The 19,559-nt window shown below is 36.3% G+C and overlaps 1 protein-coding gene across 4 annotated transcripts in view; it reads right to left on the bottom strand.

The window, feature by feature from the left end:
- Positions 1 to 8,791: 8,791 nt before the first annotated feature.
- The window catches only part of TRPC4 (transient receptor potential cation channel subfamily C member 4), a 137,316-nt gene continuing 126,548 nt past the window's right edge, over positions 8,792 to 19,559 (bottom strand). For all 4 annotated transcript variants that reach the window (XM_027892776.1, XM_027892775.1, XM_027892777.1 and 1 more), the window contains 3 exons: positions 12,036 to 12,077; positions 10,177 to 10,266; positions 8,792 to 9,876 (listed from right to left, as the gene is read on the bottom strand). In XM_027892776.1, the coding sequence (XP_027748577.1) occupies positions 9,160 to 9,876; positions 10,177 to 10,266; positions 12,036 to 12,077 (849 nt within the window). In that variant the 3' untranslated portion in view covers positions 8,792 to 9,159. The remainder of the gene's footprint in view (positions 9,877 to 10,176; positions 10,267 to 12,035; positions 12,078 to 19,559) is intronic.

The following is a 19,559-nucleotide window of genomic DNA, read 5'->3' as shown; positions in this document are numbered from 1 at the left end:
TACATTAAGGACTGTTTACTTTTGGTAAGAATCAGCATCTACAAAGAGAAGAAAAAAGCTCTTTGCCAAAAGTTTTATGAAATTACAGAGTTATTTGAAATAAACACAGGTTAGTAAGTGTAGGATTTTTTTTTTTTTTATAAAAAGAAGACTTGTTTTTGAGGCTAAATTATTCCAACTATGGAAAATCTACATTATTTTTCTGTTTGTGTCCTAAAATTTTTTTAGAAATAGGTCTTAGACTTCTAAGTGTGGGGGCCTCAGACACATAAAGCTACTCCACTGCTTCAGTCTTTGGTTGTGTTTTATTTCTCCCTAACTGTATCTGTCATTTTAGGTATGTAAAAAACATTTCTTTCAATTTATAATACTTTTTATCCTATCTGATTTTAAAAATTTCTGGTATTGTGAACGTATTCAAGAACGTTAGATGCATGGAAAATGTTTTCTTATTTACCATAGTGTTACCTGGGGTATGTAGATTCTCTATAAAGGTCTGAAAATTCAGTTTGAAATTAAATTTTAAAAGACTGAAGTGATAAAAATAAGCAAGAAGTAATTCTTGATAAGCATCAAGACTAAGCCATCAAAAACTAATGGACGAATAAAAAATAGCAAGTCACCAAAACCTCTTGCTAGATTTGTTTTTTCAAAGGCAATGACAGAATAGAAATATAATGCTTCAAACACCAGCTCATTTAATCTCACAGAATATTAGACATCAGTCATCTCCTGAATTTGTTCAAGGCAGAACTTTGAGCTCAGCAACTGATGCATTTGTGTTCCCAGGGATTTAGTGGATGGGGCTGAGATGCTTTCAGAAATTCTTGTGGGCTCAAGTTCATTGTGGAGGTGCTGCTGTTGAAGTTACAACATTACTCACTCATTGTCTGCCCTTTTATTCAAATAGAGAACCCTCTGCAGCGTTTGCTAAGGTAGACCTTCAACTGCATTTTGCCAGAGAGAGACAAGGTGTTGTCAAGCCAAGCAGTTTGCCAGCTAGGTCTGGGTTATTCCTACTCTTTCATTCCAAAATAGGATAATGCTGAGAGAACTTCAGGCATCTAGAGAAGACTTAGCTACTTGCAGATTCAGTGATAAAGTTTCATCAGAGACAGTGTGCTGTAGCTGGGTCAAATGCCAAAAGCACCAGACTATTTTATATGACTTAGCATCCTTCTTAGGTTCTCCTGTTAGAATTGTTCTATTTTATACATACCTTTTTTTGATGAGAAGAAATAGAGAAGTTGTGCTTAGATGAGATTTGGGACACCTAGGTTTCTTTTAGAGTATATATTTCACCTAACAGTGGAAAGCTTCCTCCAGCCTGCCAAAGATGCTTGAGGTATTGCCAGTCTTTTGTAGATGTGCACCTCAGAGAAAGGAAGAATTGCAACCTATTCTTCTAAGCTAAGTATCCTTTAAAATAGGTCTACCAGTATTTTGGAAGGATGACCAGTGCTTTTCTCACATAGGAGTCTAAGTCAGAAGAAAACACTTCCTCCCCTTTTCCCTCTTCAGTTTTCCCCAGACTAGCTGAAGCTTGGAGGTTTTTTTTCTAACCCTTAAAAATCATGAAGTTTGTGTGCTAAACAAAGTATCTACTTTTTTTTTTTTTTTTCTTTTAATAGAAATTCCTAAGTCTGCTTCCAGGTATATCAGTAAAGTATTTAATTTTCAATATTTTGTTAAAAGGGCAACAGTGCAATAAAGCAAATGTTAGCTTCTCCTCTGTTGTGACTGTTTCAATCTGTGAAAAGACATAGTCTAGGCATCAGGAAGCATGCTTGGATATTAAAAATATATGCTTGATGTCATATCAAAAATATAACCTAAATGAGTCCAAGTCATTTACTGGAAAAATCCAAAGATCACAAGGTCATGATTAGCAAACAAAACATAATTAAGAATGGAAAATATGTTACTAAAATACCACATATTCTCAGGGAGTGGAAGGGTAGAACATTTCTGGGAAAGAGCTAAAAAATTAAGTATTGTTTCATAACCAATAAACAAAGTAAGAAACTAAAAGAAAAAAAAATCGGTTATTTCAATTCATTTGTAAAATTATTTTTTATTCAAAAAGGTTAAAAAATAAAAAAATCAGTTAGTAGGTTTTCCTGCAAATGGTGGAAATTCTTCAGTCATCTTCCTCTTTCCATTTACTGAAATGGTTATATTTGAAAGAAGCAGTATGAATCCCAGATAGGAAGGTGTAAAACACAAAATAGGCTCAAAGCTGGAAATTAGAAGGATGAAATACAATCATAATTCCTCATTGCTTACCATAATTTAAAGTCAGACATCCTATTCTGTGAATAGGTGTATTAGGCTAAATGTGTTAACCAAACTGTACTAGAGGTAAATTCCAACTGCAGTTTCAGCTACATATGGTTTTCTTCATTCTCAGTTCAGGCTTTTAGATTACTCTTCAATATTTGTAGTGTTTCCTTAATGCATCATATCCAAAGACAGCTGAAAAAAGATCATGTAGTAGGCTGATGTCCTGACTCAAAAAGTGTTCCGTCTCATGCCTAATATTGAAAAATGATTGAAAAAAAATAGTTTTGAGTCACACAACATGTGAGATGAAGAATATGTTAATCCGGTTCTAAGATTGGTTGCACCATTGTGATATATGCAGAGTGAATATATTAGCTTAGAAATTGTGTGTGACTGAATGACTGACAGCGCACATCAAGAACAGAAGAAGGAAAGAAAGTATACAAAATGACTAGGAAATCTGAAAACAGGGGAAAAAATGGTGGAACTGAAAGACTGAATTTTGAAGGATGTAGAGCCAATAGTAAATACACGTAGAAACAGAAAGGAAGATAATTTGGAATAATAGATAGAAGCTTGAAAAAGAAAGAACCAAAGTGAGCATAGAGGTTTGTATATTGTTCACCTATGTCATTTACTGTTTGAATGATTTTGTGTGATTCCTGAAGCAGTTGCTGAGTGTGTGACTTAGTATGCTGGGTTTTATCTCATAAATCCAATTCATTATTGCTATTGCCACTAAGATGGAGTGGGAACTGAGGCATAACCCTCCTGTTCATACCATGTAGCTCAGTCTTCTGTCACACTGCAGGACTTGCAGATATAAATATTTTCAATAGTCAGGAGTCTTGGCCTGTAGATGCAATACATAGTAATATTGTTGCAATTTAAATTCTAAAATTTCCAGCATATCTATTAACTTAAACAGATGTAGTGAGGTACGTTCCATCTTGCTCTGGAAGATGTATCTCTGCATCTGTGCCTATTTCTGTGTTTCATGGGATAGTAATGTCATCTGAAGGATGTGAACTAAGTAAAGTCTTTCTTCCAATTGTATTCTTTCCATGTCTTTTAAACTGAGAAAGAAATATGCCGGGGGGGGTGGGGTGGGGGGGGAGGGGGGCAAGAAAAAAAGCATGACATATTTCTCTGGATTTTAATAATTGCTTTGACACAGTCAGGAGATAAGTCAATGTTATTATGCTTTCTCTGATATTGGTAACAGTGTCACGGAAGATCAGTAAGAAAATTGCAGGTGAGATTCCAAAGTTGACTAATGAAAATACTTCAAATTATATTTTAATACTGTATTTATGTGGCAAATTGATTTCCCAAGAAAACTGGGGTTTTCCTAATGTCTTATAAAAACTTTTTTCTTTTGCATTTCTAACAGCCAGGTTTATACTTGCTTTTATTTAATCTTTCGTCACTTACTTCTCCTAACCATGATGGATAAACCTTGGCTCAGTATCATACATCTGGTTCTCTCTTCATCAGCTCCAGGGTGTGAGTGTGTGGGAATATTTAATGTTTCAGAAGTTATTCATGTTCTGCAGAAATAGAAAACAAACAAACAAGCAAAGAAAGAAGTAGCTCCCAAAATTAAGTGCTCTTTCCCCACCATACATGGTCCTTAATGAATAAACTTTTTCAGTATTCATTTCTCTGGGGAAATGTGGGCCAGATTTGGGTTAGAGTCTGACTTTCTAAAGCTCTGGATGGTTGGCCTGTTTTAGACAGACTTAAATATTGAAACACTCTCTCACATATTGAGCTTTTATATTTTTTGAATTATCATTATTATTCTTTAGAATGACTTTTAAATTACTATAAATCATACCTAATGATTTGGTAAGTAAATAATTTTTGTAGACTCTTCCTCCATGTGTATCTGATTTCAGATCAGAGCCACATAATTCAAGGAAAATAAATTCATTTGGGAAATGGTCAGGGAGCTTTAGATCTTGGGAAGATACAATCCTGTAAAAATAAAATCAGTAGAACCAGTCCTCAGATGAGGTCTCTCATAATGGTTTTCTGGTTTAGAATCTGTCAGTTAAGAAAATTCTTCTAAATTACTAAACAAAGTCTGAGTGTCTTGCAAAGCAACCCAAGGAAGCAACTGTATAATTTAAAAAATAGGTGCTGCAAAAAACCCCCTCTAAATTTACTTAGTAAAAGTGAAGGTAACTAAGAATAATAATAAACACTACACTAATTTCATAAAAGCAGATCACTCTCAATTTTCTTTTCTCTGCTTACTTGTTTTTCTTGGTGTAGAACTGGGTTCAGTTAAATTAGTCATAAAGAAAGACTACTTCCATGCTTGAGTAGCTGCATATGGGTATTCATGTTTGGGATATGGATGGACAATATTTCTCAGTACCACATTTAATTAATCCAAATAGAACTATTTCTAGTACTCCCCAGTAAACTATCCTGTAATCCTATGGACAGGTTATACTGAGATGATGCAACATAAAATATTGCTCGATTTGCTCTGTCTACCTTTAGAAAGAGGTAGCAGAAAAATGTAATATATTTATCTTTGTTAGAGAAGTAACACATTCTCTCTAAAAACAAAACATCAGATAGGAAAGAATAGAGGAGGAAAAAGGAATGAAAATTACTGCAGAAATTAATAGTTGTGTAGGACTTTATGAGTTTCTCTAAATGTACTTGAATACTTATTTGAGACATGTTGACTCAGAAAATGGTGTATGCATCTCCAGACTTGAAAACTCTATTTTGTAGACTAAAAGGCTTAATCACTAACAAGAATAACTTATTTTGAAGTTACTATTCTCACTTGGCTGCATTTAAGGAGTAGTCTATGCTGTTCATTGATTGTACAAAAGGTTAGTTCAATGCCTTCATGTGTTCTTAGGTTACTAATTATACTAAAAAACATCATGAATCTCTGAAATCTGAAAACTCTCTGGGGTTTTTTTGGGGTTGCGGGGTTTGGTTTTGTTATTTTCTTCAATGAAAACTGGAGTTTAGGGAAAAAGTATTTCAAACTGTAAAGGTTTGCTATGACAGGAGAAAAAAAGGCTTTTTTACTAACCTGCTGAATTGAAACACAGAGATTTCTAGAAGATTATTTTATCTTGCTCATGAACCATGGACTTTTATTGCCTGTTTAAAAATCTGTGGAATGATTTTATCGTGAATGCCTTGGGTTGTTTAAAAAATCTGAGCATATGACACAGATATAGCTGGGACTATTCTTGCTTTTTTCGTTCCACTGAAAAAAGTATGCAAGCTCTAATGAATTAACTCTTGATTCCATGCAGTGGAAGAGTTTTTCATGAGTTCTGCTTAGTCAAAGGATACTGTTAAGGAAGACATTCTTGTATCAAACATTCTGTTGAAGAATTTTGAGTGCCCAGATGCCATAAACTGCACCTTTTACAGTTCCCAACAGGTATAGCTATGTTGAAGATATACATTCTCCTGTAACTAGGCACTAATTATTCACAAAAAACTCAGATTAGGCAAGTCATAGAACTTCTCATTAAATCCTGACCCATGAAAAAAAGAGAAGAATGATGAGTGAGGTGTTTAGCTCATACCAGTCAATGTAATGGTCTCAAACTATGGACCAAGAAAGCAAGATTAAAACCAACTGCAGAGCTGTGGTTCCCCCCCCCGAAGAGGTATCTACCTGGATTGCTCTCTGGAGATATTGTACCACATACAAGTAATGTTGTGGTCTGCAACTGGCTCACGGGACCTTTCAGTCTGAACCCTCTGATGCATAGCTCTCACCTCTGCAGTGCCCTTGAGGACCATTGAAACAAGTAGAGTTTTTGAAAATATTTTAAACAAAGTCTTCTTAACACTCTAAAACACCTAATATTGGGATTAAACCCCATGGTTTTTTTTAGTCAATTTTCTAGCTCCATGATTTCAAGATGTTAAACTCTGCTTCTAAAGACTGTCTTTCATAGGGATTTATATCCTGGTTCCTCCTATATTGATCTTAATGGAAGCTGTAGGAAGGGACAGGTAGGTTTGAAGTTTTTATTTCTCTTGAGGAGAAAGTATGCTCAGTTTTGCAAAGCTTAATAATGCCTCTACAGTGGCATTACAAACCTTGCTCTGTGCACCTCTAAATCCTTCTCGGCATAGATGTCCTCTTAGAGGCATCCAATGAGAAGTGTTTGGGGTTTTTTTGGCTGCCTGCAAAGCAATAAAAGTCCATTACCATTTCAGTGTAGGACATATTTTGGGCTTATATATTTCACAGAATGAGGTACTTATTTGCCATTAAATTTAAATGGAATGGTATCAGTCCTTACTGGTGTCAAGCTTCAACGCTTAAGAATGACATAAAAATAGAGCAAATGTTGATTTTAAGTATGCTTTATTTAATAGACCTATGTTTCAGTATTCATCTATTAAAAAAAAAAAAAGGCAGCAAAACACTGACCACCTATTGCTATACAACACAACATCATGTCCCTATGACTAAGACACCTGCCCACCTGTGCTGTCCTCGCTGTTCCATCTTGTATCTACTCCAAGACTTAGTCTGATGCCCAAAACAGTGGAGTGGGCATGTGATGGTGTGGCTGATGTTTCAGGTTCACTGTTCAATGCTGGGAACTTCATGCACAGGAGGCACACGTTTTAATGATGGCAGAAAAATACACAGAGCTCAGACCTGTGGTAGTTAACTTTTTCTGATAATAATGATGTTAGCATTACAAATACCCTGGTCAGGCACATTTTGTCTGGAGCGAAACCAATGTGGCTGGAATGTACTGAAAGCCCTTTTGAGTAAGCACAGTTTGTTTTGGATTCGGCTAGTGAATGGGTAGTAAGCTTAGGACTCAAAGGTGTTACAAACCATGATGAAGGATGAGAAACTTAAATCAGTGGTGAAGGACTGCTAGCTAGGAAATAAAAAACTTCATGATAACATGTGACACAATTACTTTACAGCAATTTTAGCACACATGTTACAGGATTAAGAGAGAACTCTCTAAAAGAGTTTACCTAATGAAAATGATATGAAGGTATTCCACCATTCTTCTTACTATTTATTTCTTTTTATACTTGTAATAGTTCAGGTGCTTTCCAAACAGAAAAGCAGCAGGCCCTGCTCCAAGGAGCTTACAATCTACAGGTGGACAAAGAGAGAGACGTGAAGAAGAGAGGGTCTACAGAGCAGTCAAGAGGCCAAGATGGAAATCAGTGAATCAAATATGGTTTGAACGCATTATTGCAAAGCTATACAAACTATTTTCCAATTACACCTCATATTTTCCACTTTGGTTCAACTGTATCTGCCATGACACAAATAGATATGCAGGAAGGAAGCTTTCAATACGTGAGATCAGAGTGAGTAGCACATGTGAAAAGTAGAGCTGGAAAACTCACCTAAAAGTATAGAGATGAGAAAGATTTGTCTGGATTGTCAAAATTCAGTTCAGTACCAGGACAGTTTAGATCCAGAATTATATGGCTTTGGGTCAGTTCCTACAAGGTGGAAGTAACATATGATGGATTTAATCTGAAATGGAAATGTACTCTATGAATCTGGAGTTTCCTTCATACAGGCTAATATGAACTACAAAATCTATCATGGCAGGGCTAGGGAGGTTAAGAATGAAATAAGCACACTTACGTGGTATATTCAGGGAGGAAAAGACTGAGAGTTCAAGGGTGGTCATTCTTAGGCCAGTTGCAAAATTACATTTTTAATAATGTAGGACACCAGTCAACAATTAAAAAGAAACAGACCATTTAATTTTAAAAATACTGGTTTTGACTAAGACAATAACTTACTCATTAGTTATTAAAAATACTATCAGGTTTTCTTTATACATTTAGGGTTTTTTATAAAACATCCAATCAGGTTCCCCCAAATTCTGAAATTACCAAAGAAACTCTCTTAAGGCTTGCCTTTTAAAACTTCTCAAAAAATTGTCATATTTATCCAAGCACTCGGGGGTCACTGTATACTTGCTTAGTCCTGAAGTATCTTTCTCTTAGCAAATGCAAGTGTATTGTGAAGGCAAAAGCTAATAAGCAGCTGAATATTAAAGTGCATAGGTTGTTCATGTTAGGAAAAATTAATCACTGAAGAAGCAGTAACTGTGGTGATTAAGGATTCCTGGGAAGTAATCCATCATCAACTTTTAGCAAACCACAGATATTTTTTTCCTATAAGAAACACTTTTTACAGTCTTCAAACCCTGTAAATGCATTTCTAGCAATGGTATCAGGACAGTGATACTCCTGTTGCTGTGAGGGTGAAGCTGTAATTAAATAATCAAATAGACTAATCTTTCATAATTTACAGGTATTCATGTTCCTTCAATAAATAAAATAATTTTTTTTGATTCTGTATAGTTTTTGAAACAAATCAAATTTCTAGCAATTTAAATAAATGATTCTAATAGCTTGACATGAATTATGCTGACAGGAGCCACATATGATTATTATGATGCCCGGAATATTTTAAGAACCTACAAAGTTAAAGAAAGGCTTACAAGTCTCTTACGCTACTTTTTATTTGCATAGAAAAATATTTATCATAGGAGTCAACTATCATATGAGAGAAATTGCATTTGTTGTAATTCAAAAAGATAGCTAAAAAGTTTCTGTGGGTTATTGCAACAGTACAAGAATACAAGATGCTTCCATTTATTAAAAAATGTAAAACAAATCGTGAAAGCTAAAGCAGGCTACAAAACAGAAGGTCCTCATATTATCTTTCTCTTGACTATTATGTTACAAGATCATGTGCCACAGTTGAGTACTATAAAGTGTAATTCTGCATTTGCTAATATAATTCTTAAAACATTCCCCCCCCAAAGCACTATGCAAAATATATATATTTGTAAATGCTTCCTCCTGTAAGCATCACAACCTTGTTATCACATAGTCACCCTGAACAATTGTTTCCTGTTTTCCAGCAGAGTCAATGCTAATATCCAATGCCTTGTCCAGCTGATCCTGCTGTGTGGCAGGTTCTGAGTTCTGTAACTCCCTTTTCTCTGTTTCTAAAATACAAATATTTTCCTCTTCCTGTGAATCCAAAGAGTCGCTGTTATTTTGTGACTCAGCTAATACACATTTTTTGTCAGGATTTTGGATACTGAATGCACAGTTCATGGTCAATTCTTCCTGTTCCAGTTCATCAGTTTTCTCACATTGTTCTTCTGCCTGTTGACGGGAAACTTCTTCAGAAACAGTGTATATTTTATTTGTACTCTGCTCCACAGAGTTTGCTTTTGATCGTCTGTGAAACAACCCAAAATTTTTTATGTCTGTTACAAAATTCACACGCTTTTGTTTCTCCTGAGTGGATTCGGACACCATCATTGCTGAGCCATTGCTTACATTATGCCCTTCAGATGCAATATTGGCTGATCGTGGGTGAATCATCGTTGTTATGTCAAAAAGGCTGAAGGGTTTTTTCTTTCCTTTCTTGTTTCCTTCACTCTCACTATTTTCTTCATTTTCTGACAGAGAAGCAGTGTCTTTGTTCATCTTTGCAGTCTGCAAATTAGACAGCTTGCTTCCTTTCAGTAAACCCAGGACTTCAAAGCGAAAGCTGGAAATATCTTGTTTTAACTCCTAAAAATTAGGAAGAAAGATGAAACATCAGAGCATGAAAGCTAATTTGACTTTTCTTTTTGTAATTAAAAAAAAAAAAAAAAAGAGAGAGAAAAAAAGGCTTATGCCGGGGATCAGTAATAAAATTCATTATCTGGATAATGCCTGTTATTTTCAAGGTAGAAGAACATGCTCTAGAAAGTTAGTTATATGCTACCTTGCTCTAGGAGGTTAGTTATATGCTATGAATAACTGAATGTGAGTCTTATAATATCTTACTAAAACACTAAAACACCTATAAACATAAAAATAAATGCATACCTTAAAATTTTCTTCTGTCAATCCTTCTTCCGTTTTGGCATCTCTTATCATTGCAGCAACATACCTCTTAACCAGATTTCTCATAACTTCCTAAAAATATAAAGCATTGTGTTAGGTTTCTTGGTATTAGTTACTAAACCTACATTCACTGGCTCTGCTTGGGCTTTTTTGTGTTTTAGGAACATGACAAAAAAAGTATAAGCCTTAGATCTGTTTAGAAATTGGTTCTGCTTTTTGATGGAATGCACTAGTATTTATTATCCTGAGAAGGGCTACAGTGGGTTTGACCAAGGGTATGTCTCATGCCAGTAACGTGCAACCTGGCACTGAGCAGCTGCTGATGCCTCACAAGGAGAATAAGTCTAGTGTGATTGTATAACACTATTTCCAGTTATTCTCTCTCAAGCCTCCTGCGCTGTAAGATTCAGTGACTTTCTGAATCAAAAATTATAGTTCTAGGTTTAACTGGTTGTGACAGGTTTTCCTATGCATTTTGAATTCATGTAAACTTTCAGCATTCAGAAATCCTCTGCCAATCAATTCTATGGTATAGCTGGAGCAAGATTCCATTTGGAGTTTTGCTTATTTTTAACCTGAACTCTGATAATTTATGTTGGAAAAGAAGCCATGTGCAGTCAAGTGCAGAATATCTCCAGGGATGAAGAAGCTGCAGCCTCCCTGAACAACTTCTTCCAATTCTTTAGTTCCCTCACTGTGAGGATGTTTCTCCTTACCTTATAGAATTTCCCTTCCTGCAATTTGTGCCCACTGAGTCCTGTTCTTTTGGTGTGTACTTTGAAGAAAAATCCAGCTCATTCTCTCTAACCACCCACTATGTTATTTAAGACAGCAGTTATATTCCCCTTAACCTACTCCAGGCTGAAATCCAAGATTTTTTTATGTCAGCCCTCTAACCCTCTTGGTGGCCCTTTGCTGGATTTCTTCCAGTTTGTTAACATCTCTCTTGTAGTGTGGGACCCCAACAGCACACACTGCTCCAGATACAGTCCTACAAGTGTGGGCTGGAGGAGAATAATCACTTTCCTCAAAGGGCTGCCTGCAGCCTTACGAATGTAGTGTAGTACATGTGTGGTATTCAGTTTGTGGATAATGGTAAACAGCTACTCTGTGTTCACCTTCCCCACGATTGCACAGATCCCTGTTTTACTTCCACAGCTGTCGCTTTTTCATGGTGGAAAAGTCATAGTTTTTCTAGTTATTTCCCATATGGAATTTATTATTACCAAACCTACAGCCCAAATGTTGTTTAACTTGACACCCTTTTAATCCAACAAAATTCAAATTAAAGCTGAAAATTATTAATTGCATTACAATAATCTCAAAAAAGTAGAAGCTGAAGAAGGAAGGATTAAGAAGAACTGACTACAGGGTATCCTTTTGTAACCCCAGGCAGAGAGGTTATTAAGGGAAATTTTCTAGGGGGGACTAGAGCTGGAGAGATGAAGAGCAGGTTGGAGCACATCAGTGAGCTGCACATACGCTCCTGATGAATCCCGGGAGGAGTTGAGGATATGTGTTTGGTTTTTTTAGAGGCACTCCATGTTACAGTGGACAAAATACTGGCTAGCATGTTATTGCTCTAGAAAATACACTTTTGCTCCTAAAAGAAGACAACCCTACTTCTCAAAAGCTTTTTTGAAATTTATGAACAATTTATAAACTTATTTGCTAAGGTGAAATAAGTATGCATTTTTTGGGTTCTATTTATTTATTTATTTTTTTTTCTTTTCAGCTTTCTCATTAAATTCTTACCTTCCCCCCCCCCCCCTTCCCCCTCATGAAAACATTCTAGAGGCATAGAAAAAAGAATTGCTCAAAAAATAAACACAGGTCTGTACCTGGTATTGATGATGTCTTCTCAAATTGTCAGCTGCACGTCTCTGAAAATAGGAAACCCAAAAAGCTATTAATTCCTGTCTGGAAGCAAAATACATAACCACTGCAAAACAGTAGGTCTGTGCACTATAAAGTATCTACCAAGCTGTGAGAAATGGTTCAAAGTCTGTTGAAAAATGATAGTGTTGGAGCAAAGCCTATCATTTGCTTTACAGAAAGGAGAATGCTGCTACTGGGAAGAGGATTTTCTATATTTTCATCAAAATGCTGTTGTTCCAGCTTTGTCATGGATGCGATGGGCACCCAGATCATTGCTTGTCAGAGTCTGTGATCTCAAGGTCTCTGATCTGAGATAGACGGGGAACAATGGAATCATATCACTCACTTGCACAGGCTGAAGAATATTTTACTGAATTGAGAAAAGTTTTCTTGAAGGTGCACAGCAAAAGAACAGAAGTCAATAGACATGAGTCACAGGAAGAGAAATTCTGTATGGAAAATCATCAACAGAGGGGGGTTAGTAAAACCATGATGTAGCACTTGCTATGGCTCCTGATGTCTCATTTAGGATAAAGCTAACCAAAACCTGCACTATAAGAGAAAGTTCCTGCTTAGTTCTCTGTCAAAAACACTAAGTCATAGAGGAGTATATGGAAAAAAGAAATTTAGCTTTCAACATAGGTGTTGATAAGGAGGGAGTGTAAATGGGACAGTAATTCTGAAGAGGAGCAGCAAAAAGAAATGTGGTCAGATGAAATAACGATACAGGCTTCAATCAGGTGTTGCATTAGATTATACTGCCATATGTAAGTGCTGTCCAGGAGAAGACGGAGGGAAAAAAAAGGTCTGAATTATTTTTTCCTTGAATTACTCTTGTCCTCAATTGCATACTGAGTCACATATCCCTATCCTCTACCTTAATTATCCCTGACTGATGAAAGAAAGATTTACAGCTTTAACTTGGGTTCTTATATCTGCTGCTGACAAGAAAAGAATGTGTTTGACCACTGACTGCATTTCTACAAAATGGAACACTTACAACAGCTTAAAAAGGGGAAAAGGACATCCAAGAGACTTGTTAAAATTGACCTCAGTTGCATAATGAGTCAGGCACAGTAAGTTATTTTGTCATCTTCTTTTATTTGAAAGAAGTGATTACCAGTTTCCCTGTACTTGGAGTCAGTTTACACTTCAAGGTTGATTTCTTTCAAATTAATTTGAGGGATGCAGTGGCTGTATGGTTGGGCTTCGCAAAAAATAACACATAGGGGGAAAATCATTATTTCTTAATCAGTCTGAACAGCCAGTGTGGAGGAGGGCTTTATACATAAGCATCTTGTCTTCAGTAATTTCCAGATCATGTTTCTGCATCTATGCCTCATCCAAAGAGAAGATGGAAATTCCTTGTGTTTAAAAGGGTGAAGGGATGCATTAGTCTGCCCACCATCAGGGCCAGAGGGGGCAAGGCAGCCGTGGGAAGGCTAATACCCTCCCAACACCCATCTTTAGCCGTTTTTTAGGAAAAAAACCCAACAAAAAACATATTTTGCAGTTGACCACACGATGGAGATGTTTCATTCCTGCTGAGAGAGCATTAAGGGAGTTAGTGGCTAAGAGAGCTCTCAACAACAAATCTAACTCACAGGTAAAGGGAAAAACACTTCAGGTAAAATGAATAACTCCTATAAATAAAACAAATGCTGATCCTTGTCTGGCAGAATACTTTCTGCAGCTACTGTCTGCTCTGCTTGGATTACAGTGAAATGTGAAATAAATGTATAAGTTTAATTCTGTACCTATAACAAGAAATACCTTGCTTAACTCTTTTTTTGCAACCACTTTGGAAACTCCAAAATAGAGAAACAGAGGCTGTGGCTTTTCCACTCAATGCAATGCCAACAAATGCAATTTAGGATACCACTGAGAAGCTGAAAGAAAATTGATTTAATTGTATGTTTTCATACAAAGCCACATACATCTGCACATGATATTATGCATAAATGAAACCTATCAAAGTTATTAACCCATCAGTTTTCTATCTCCTGTTTAAATGTTTGGATTCAATCTCCAGTTCATAATCATATTTTGATTTCTTTTGAAAGCAGAATGAATCTTTGCCCAAACACATCTGAAAATCAAGCTATTCACTATAAATAAAATATCACTAACACTCATCTTGTTCTTATTTAGTTCTCCGCCTGCTTTTCTGTACCCAGTTATAGTCTAATTTGTGGTTCAGAATTTGTTTTGAGTAATCATTGTGCTACCTGCCTAAGAAGTTGAAAACTATGGCTGACAAAGGGATGAAAGTTAAATTTTACTAAAAATAGCAACAAGGGAGAAACATTCCTCTAATGACAATGTGGAATGAGATAATGAAATTGAAGGGGATACTGTTGTCACTTTCCAAAAGGGGGCACTAAAATCCTTTAGGAAGCTTTAACATTAGTTCCACTAGAAGTGATACTTATTTTGGTCTTCCTATTCATGTCTTTCCTCATAATTTTCAATGTTTGGAAGAAAAATCTCTTAAGCAGTTAAAAATTTGATAATGTTGAATTACCTCTTTTGAAGTGTTTAATAAAGAAGGAATTGAAATTTAATGTCTGCATTTGACTTCAAACTACTTAGTAATAAAGGTCCCGAAAATGTAACTATTGTCTGAAGTCACAGGATATATTCCTCATCTTGAGTAGAAGCATCACATAAAAAGGATTAGAATTTATCTCTGTTGACAAAGAGATGGTCTTCTCCATGAGATGGTTTTTGGCTATACAACAAACACTCCAGATTACCAATTTCCACGCCAGGTGGAAGGTATTTCTTTGCTCAACTTTCCATAACATACATTACAGAGAAAATAGAAAAAAAAAATGCTTATATTCGCTTAGAAGTTGAATCATTTTCCACTGGGATAGCAAAGAACGGGAGAAGGGAAAAGGAGATTTTCTCTGACAAATGATAATAAAATCACGTAGAATACTTGGAAAATGGTATAAAAATCTGGATGACATGGCTAGAAAAGAGGTAATAGGTTATCTAAACACCAGATGCACAAAAAAAATATTACTGAAGATATTCCTGACAATACTTTCCATTTTCTCCTCTTAAATACTTAAAATTGTAGGTAAACCACTTTTTAGTGATTGATCAGACATAAAGGAGAATGTAATTTGAGGAAAACAGTAAAATTTATTCCAGTGGAATTAGGGTTTCTTTTCCTATATATATTCTTTTTTGGAAATAGCATTGGATTTCAGACGGCAAACAAGAGTAGCCTTGACAACCCCAAAGTTTTGTACAGTCAGAAAAACATCACCATAATCAATAGAGTTACATTACTAGTCTGTCTTTTGCAAAGGTGAGCTGAAAAGATTAACAGATCAGATATTTTTATATATATATATATATATATATATATATACACATCTATATATATATAAAGAGAAGCACACATTGTTATTTCAGAGTTTTAAGTGCAGGAGATAACTGTGATAATAGCTAAAGAGAATGCCGCATACCTGGGATATGTCAAAATGACAGAACATAAAAATATGCTGAACTCTGAATGGTAGAAGAGCTCTGTCTGATTCATAGCAGAGCTGAAATCCTAGTAAATCACATGTAAGCATCCTGGCCTTCCTTCAGATGTAACTGTGGCTAGAGAAGCTGCAGTCAGCATGGCTGTGCACTGTGTTATTTTGGAGAAAAAAACCTCTCCCTTGAGAAACCTGCCCTTGACTTCACCATCCACTGCTTCACCTGTCCTAGAGCAACAAAGGACATAAGATTCATGGAACTGACATCCAAGCAAATTAATCAGCTTTCTTCAGAGGAACCTCACAACCCCTACAGACCCCGTTCTTTTCCATGATAGTTCTGTTATAAACAGCAACGTAGATGGTCCTCCCAAGCAACCACATCATACTTAGTTTTACTGATTTTTTTCTTCTTCCTATAAGCCAGATAAATCCGTTCACTAGCATGTGTGCTGCAAACTATCCTGATCTTGAACGCTTTCTTTACATGTTCTGCCTACACATACTGAACTGTCAGGTGTACACATATATAAATTTTACAGCTGATTGTTGAGACATCGTCCTTGATTCAGTCCTAGCTTATGATTCCTGGTTTTTTGGTACTAAGATTTCTTGTGCAGAGATCATGAATGATGCTTGACAGTTTCATTCTGCCTATCATCTGTTTTGCATCCTCTAGGACTGATTCACCTGATGCACACTATTGCTTTTCCTACTGGAAAACACCATAGTATGTCACCATGGATTAGCGCTTCTTGATAGGAAAGGTAACATTTAGGGATTTCAGGAAAAAATGTCTTGAAATCTGAGTTCTTCCTCGCAGACAATAAGGCATCTACATATCCATACAGCTAATATAAGATCAGTTTATAGTGGTTTTGTTTGGTTTTTTTCCATTATTGGTTGTAGGGAAGGAATCAGAGTTTATAATGCAGGACTCAGTGAAAAGGAGTAGGTCCCAACAAAGCTTATCTTGTAGCTCTGAGGCCAAAGTTATTACAGGGGAGATTCCAGTGAGCCAGAGTAAGAGAGCTGTCATCTAAAATCCTTGAACAATGTGCAGAGAAAAGTCTTCATTTACTTTTGGTTGAAAGGGCATAGAGGTTCCAAATCTAATTTGTGATGTAGCTTGTTGGGATAATTGAAAAAGATCTAGAAAAACAACGCTGAGCTGTGGGTGTTGGAAATAAGTTTTTCAAAACCAGAAAGCAGTACAATCCCCCAGGACAAACTGTGAGATCACCATGGTGTGTCCATTTGTTCTCTGATGATTTCACCTCTTGGGGAACATCCAGTTAACATCATCTGGTTTGCATCTATCTAATGTGGAAATCAGAGCACACAGTGCCTACCCACATCTTACTTCATTTTGGAGCTTGGGTGTACAACCAGGCCTGGAAATTGCAAAATGTTCCAAACTGAGATAGCCCTAACAGGGCTTCTGTCATGCTGAGAAGATAGCTGAGGAACTCTGTAGTCTTATGAGATGCCCATATGGTGGACTGAATCTGCCTGGTAAGCCATAGCCACTCACTTTTTCCAGATAGATGAAAGTCTGATTGCCATGATGGTTCTGCTGGTGAGCTCTTTGCTTCAGAGGGGTTTCAGCTCTACTTCCAACTAAGTACCTATTCTGCAGGGGAAACTAGTGATGGATATGGCCCTACTGTTTCGCATGCTTTAGGAATTCATTTTCATCAAACAATTTTTTAAAAAACTTTACAGAAATTAACTAAGAATGCCCCCTAAACAGTTTAGTAATTAGGGGTTTGCATTCAAATCATAAGAAAGCCAGGTTCAGCTCCTTTTTGTTCTCTCAAGACAGCACCTTAACCCCTGCAAGTTCTTGAAGATCTTCACATGGAAATCTCTCCTGTCAGAGCTGTTATACTTGGGGTAAATAACTAAATATCCACCGGAGAATAGAAGTGAACCTGGGTCTCCCTTAGCCCAAGCTATTTGCTTTCCATGGCACCTGCTCCTTCTTTCTTCAAACAAGAATTCCATCCTGAAGCTGAAAAGTCTTTCCCAACAAAGGTTTCCTTGAAACTGGATTTTATTAATGAAAAAGCTTGGAGGTTACAGATTTTGTATTTCTTTCTCATTAAATAAACTGAAAATTCCATTTGGAAAATTTCTCAAGCAGCTTTGTGAAGAGACTGCCTACCCTTTGACTCTTTGCTGCACCAATTTTCCCAAACCTAAGATGTGGATTTCTAGAAAGTGGGATTTATGTATCCTAGCAGGAGGTAGCTGTAGGAAGCAGGAGGTGATCTTCCTGAATGCCCTTTCTCACCATGCCATTCAACATAGGGCTGGGAGCACCCCATATTTTTTCTTTTTTCTTATTCCACAGATCCAGGAATGAGTTTACCCACAGATCTGCAGTTTGAGAGGTAAGAAAAAGGAAAAAAAAAAAATCCTTATCCCGGATGAAAAGTCTGACAAAAAATATTGTTCTGAAGGTTTAGCTGGGATGTATAAGAGTATTCTGGATGTGTCTCAGTCAAACAGGGACATTTCATTAACCAATCCTCTGCTATACACTGGCATCGTGGCACTAATTTTAATATCACTCAATCAGTTTACACTGCCTAATTATCCCTGCCAAATGTTTAACAAATGCCTAGAAGTATTGCGCACTCTCCCACACACACAAGTACATCACTCTCTCTCTTGATTTTCTCTTTCTAACAAAATCTCATATGTTTTCTTCCTGTAAGTCTCTGCATTTACTTCTTTTCCTTCCTATGTCACATAGAGATATTCTATCCTTAAAATTATTCCCCTCTTATGCTAGCTCATGTTCTTTGTAAAATTTTTATTATTATTTCTAGATTTCTATTATTATTACATTTCTATATATGTATCTCTTGTAGTACACTACTGGTTTGTTTTAATGTCATTTTCATGCTTACAAGCTTCCATTTCTGGCTGTTTTTTTGCTATGTACAAGTACAACAGCTAAGTGAAGCAATTTTGCTTTCACAACACAGATACTGGCCAACAAGATCAGTCAGTATATTGCAAGAAGCCTGACTGCAAGCTTTCTACAAAGAGGACAAAATTCCTTCATTGGCTTACTAATTGTGAATTAGTTTTATATGTAACTCTTCCTCTTTATCATATATCTATACACCCATGTGATCCTTTTCCTCCAAGTATATCTGTAGATTAAACTGAATTCCAGGATATGACACGAGAAAAGGTGGGAAAAACCTATCCTTATTACTCAGTTATCAAGAAATAGTGGAGAAATGCAAAGAAAAGGTTGATATAGTAATGGTCCATCAAAGAATTGTATCATATTCCCTGGCTTTTTTGAAATGGATGGAGGTTTTTCTACCAGGGTCAACAGCATAAGGACTTTCTTTTCCCCCTTACCCACACTTGACTCTTATACTATCACTTAATGCTTAGTTATCTGAGTTCCTAAAAGACTTGAAAAAATTAATATTCACCAAACTCCTATGGTATAAGGAAAGTGCCACTATCCACATCTTACCCAAAATAGTTTTCTTTACACTGGAGTTGCCTAAATGAAGTCTAATTACTCAGGTATTGACTTGCTCTTGGGAAATACAGAAAACATAACTAGAGAGAATTAGGTGCTGGTGGGTTAGGATGTTGCGTGGATATTTGCTCTGACAAGGCAGAAAAACTGCGCTGCTGACTGAGGTACCTCGGCTAGATGAAGTTAGGAAGGACAAATTCAAATCTGCTTTACTCACTGCTACCAGAGAAAGTATGCATCTGAGATACCACACAGGCATCTGCTGAATCCAGGTGCAGGACTATTCTCAGTTTCCTTATGTATCTTTTCCCCTCTATTTTTTTTTCTCTAGAAATTTCCCTGCTAATCAGCACTATTAGAATAGGATACCAATATGATTCTGAAATAACTCTACTTGTAAATTCAAGTAAGAGAGTCCAGGTAAATGCTGTTACCTTTCAAAATGTTTTCTTTAACGATAACAGCTTTAGGAA

Source organism: Empidonax traillii, unplaced genomic scaffold (genome assembly GCF_003031625.1).
Source record: "Empidonax traillii isolate 1590-97213 ecotype Southwest subspecies unplaced genomic scaffold, ASM303162v1 scaffold367:size622293, whole genome shotgun sequence".
NCBI classification, from domain to species: Eukaryota; Metazoa; Chordata; class Aves; order Passeriformes; family Tyrannidae; genus Empidonax; species Empidonax traillii.
The sequence above is the reverse complement of the archived record's forward strand: the minus strand, read 5'-3'. Positions and strand labels throughout refer to the sequence as shown.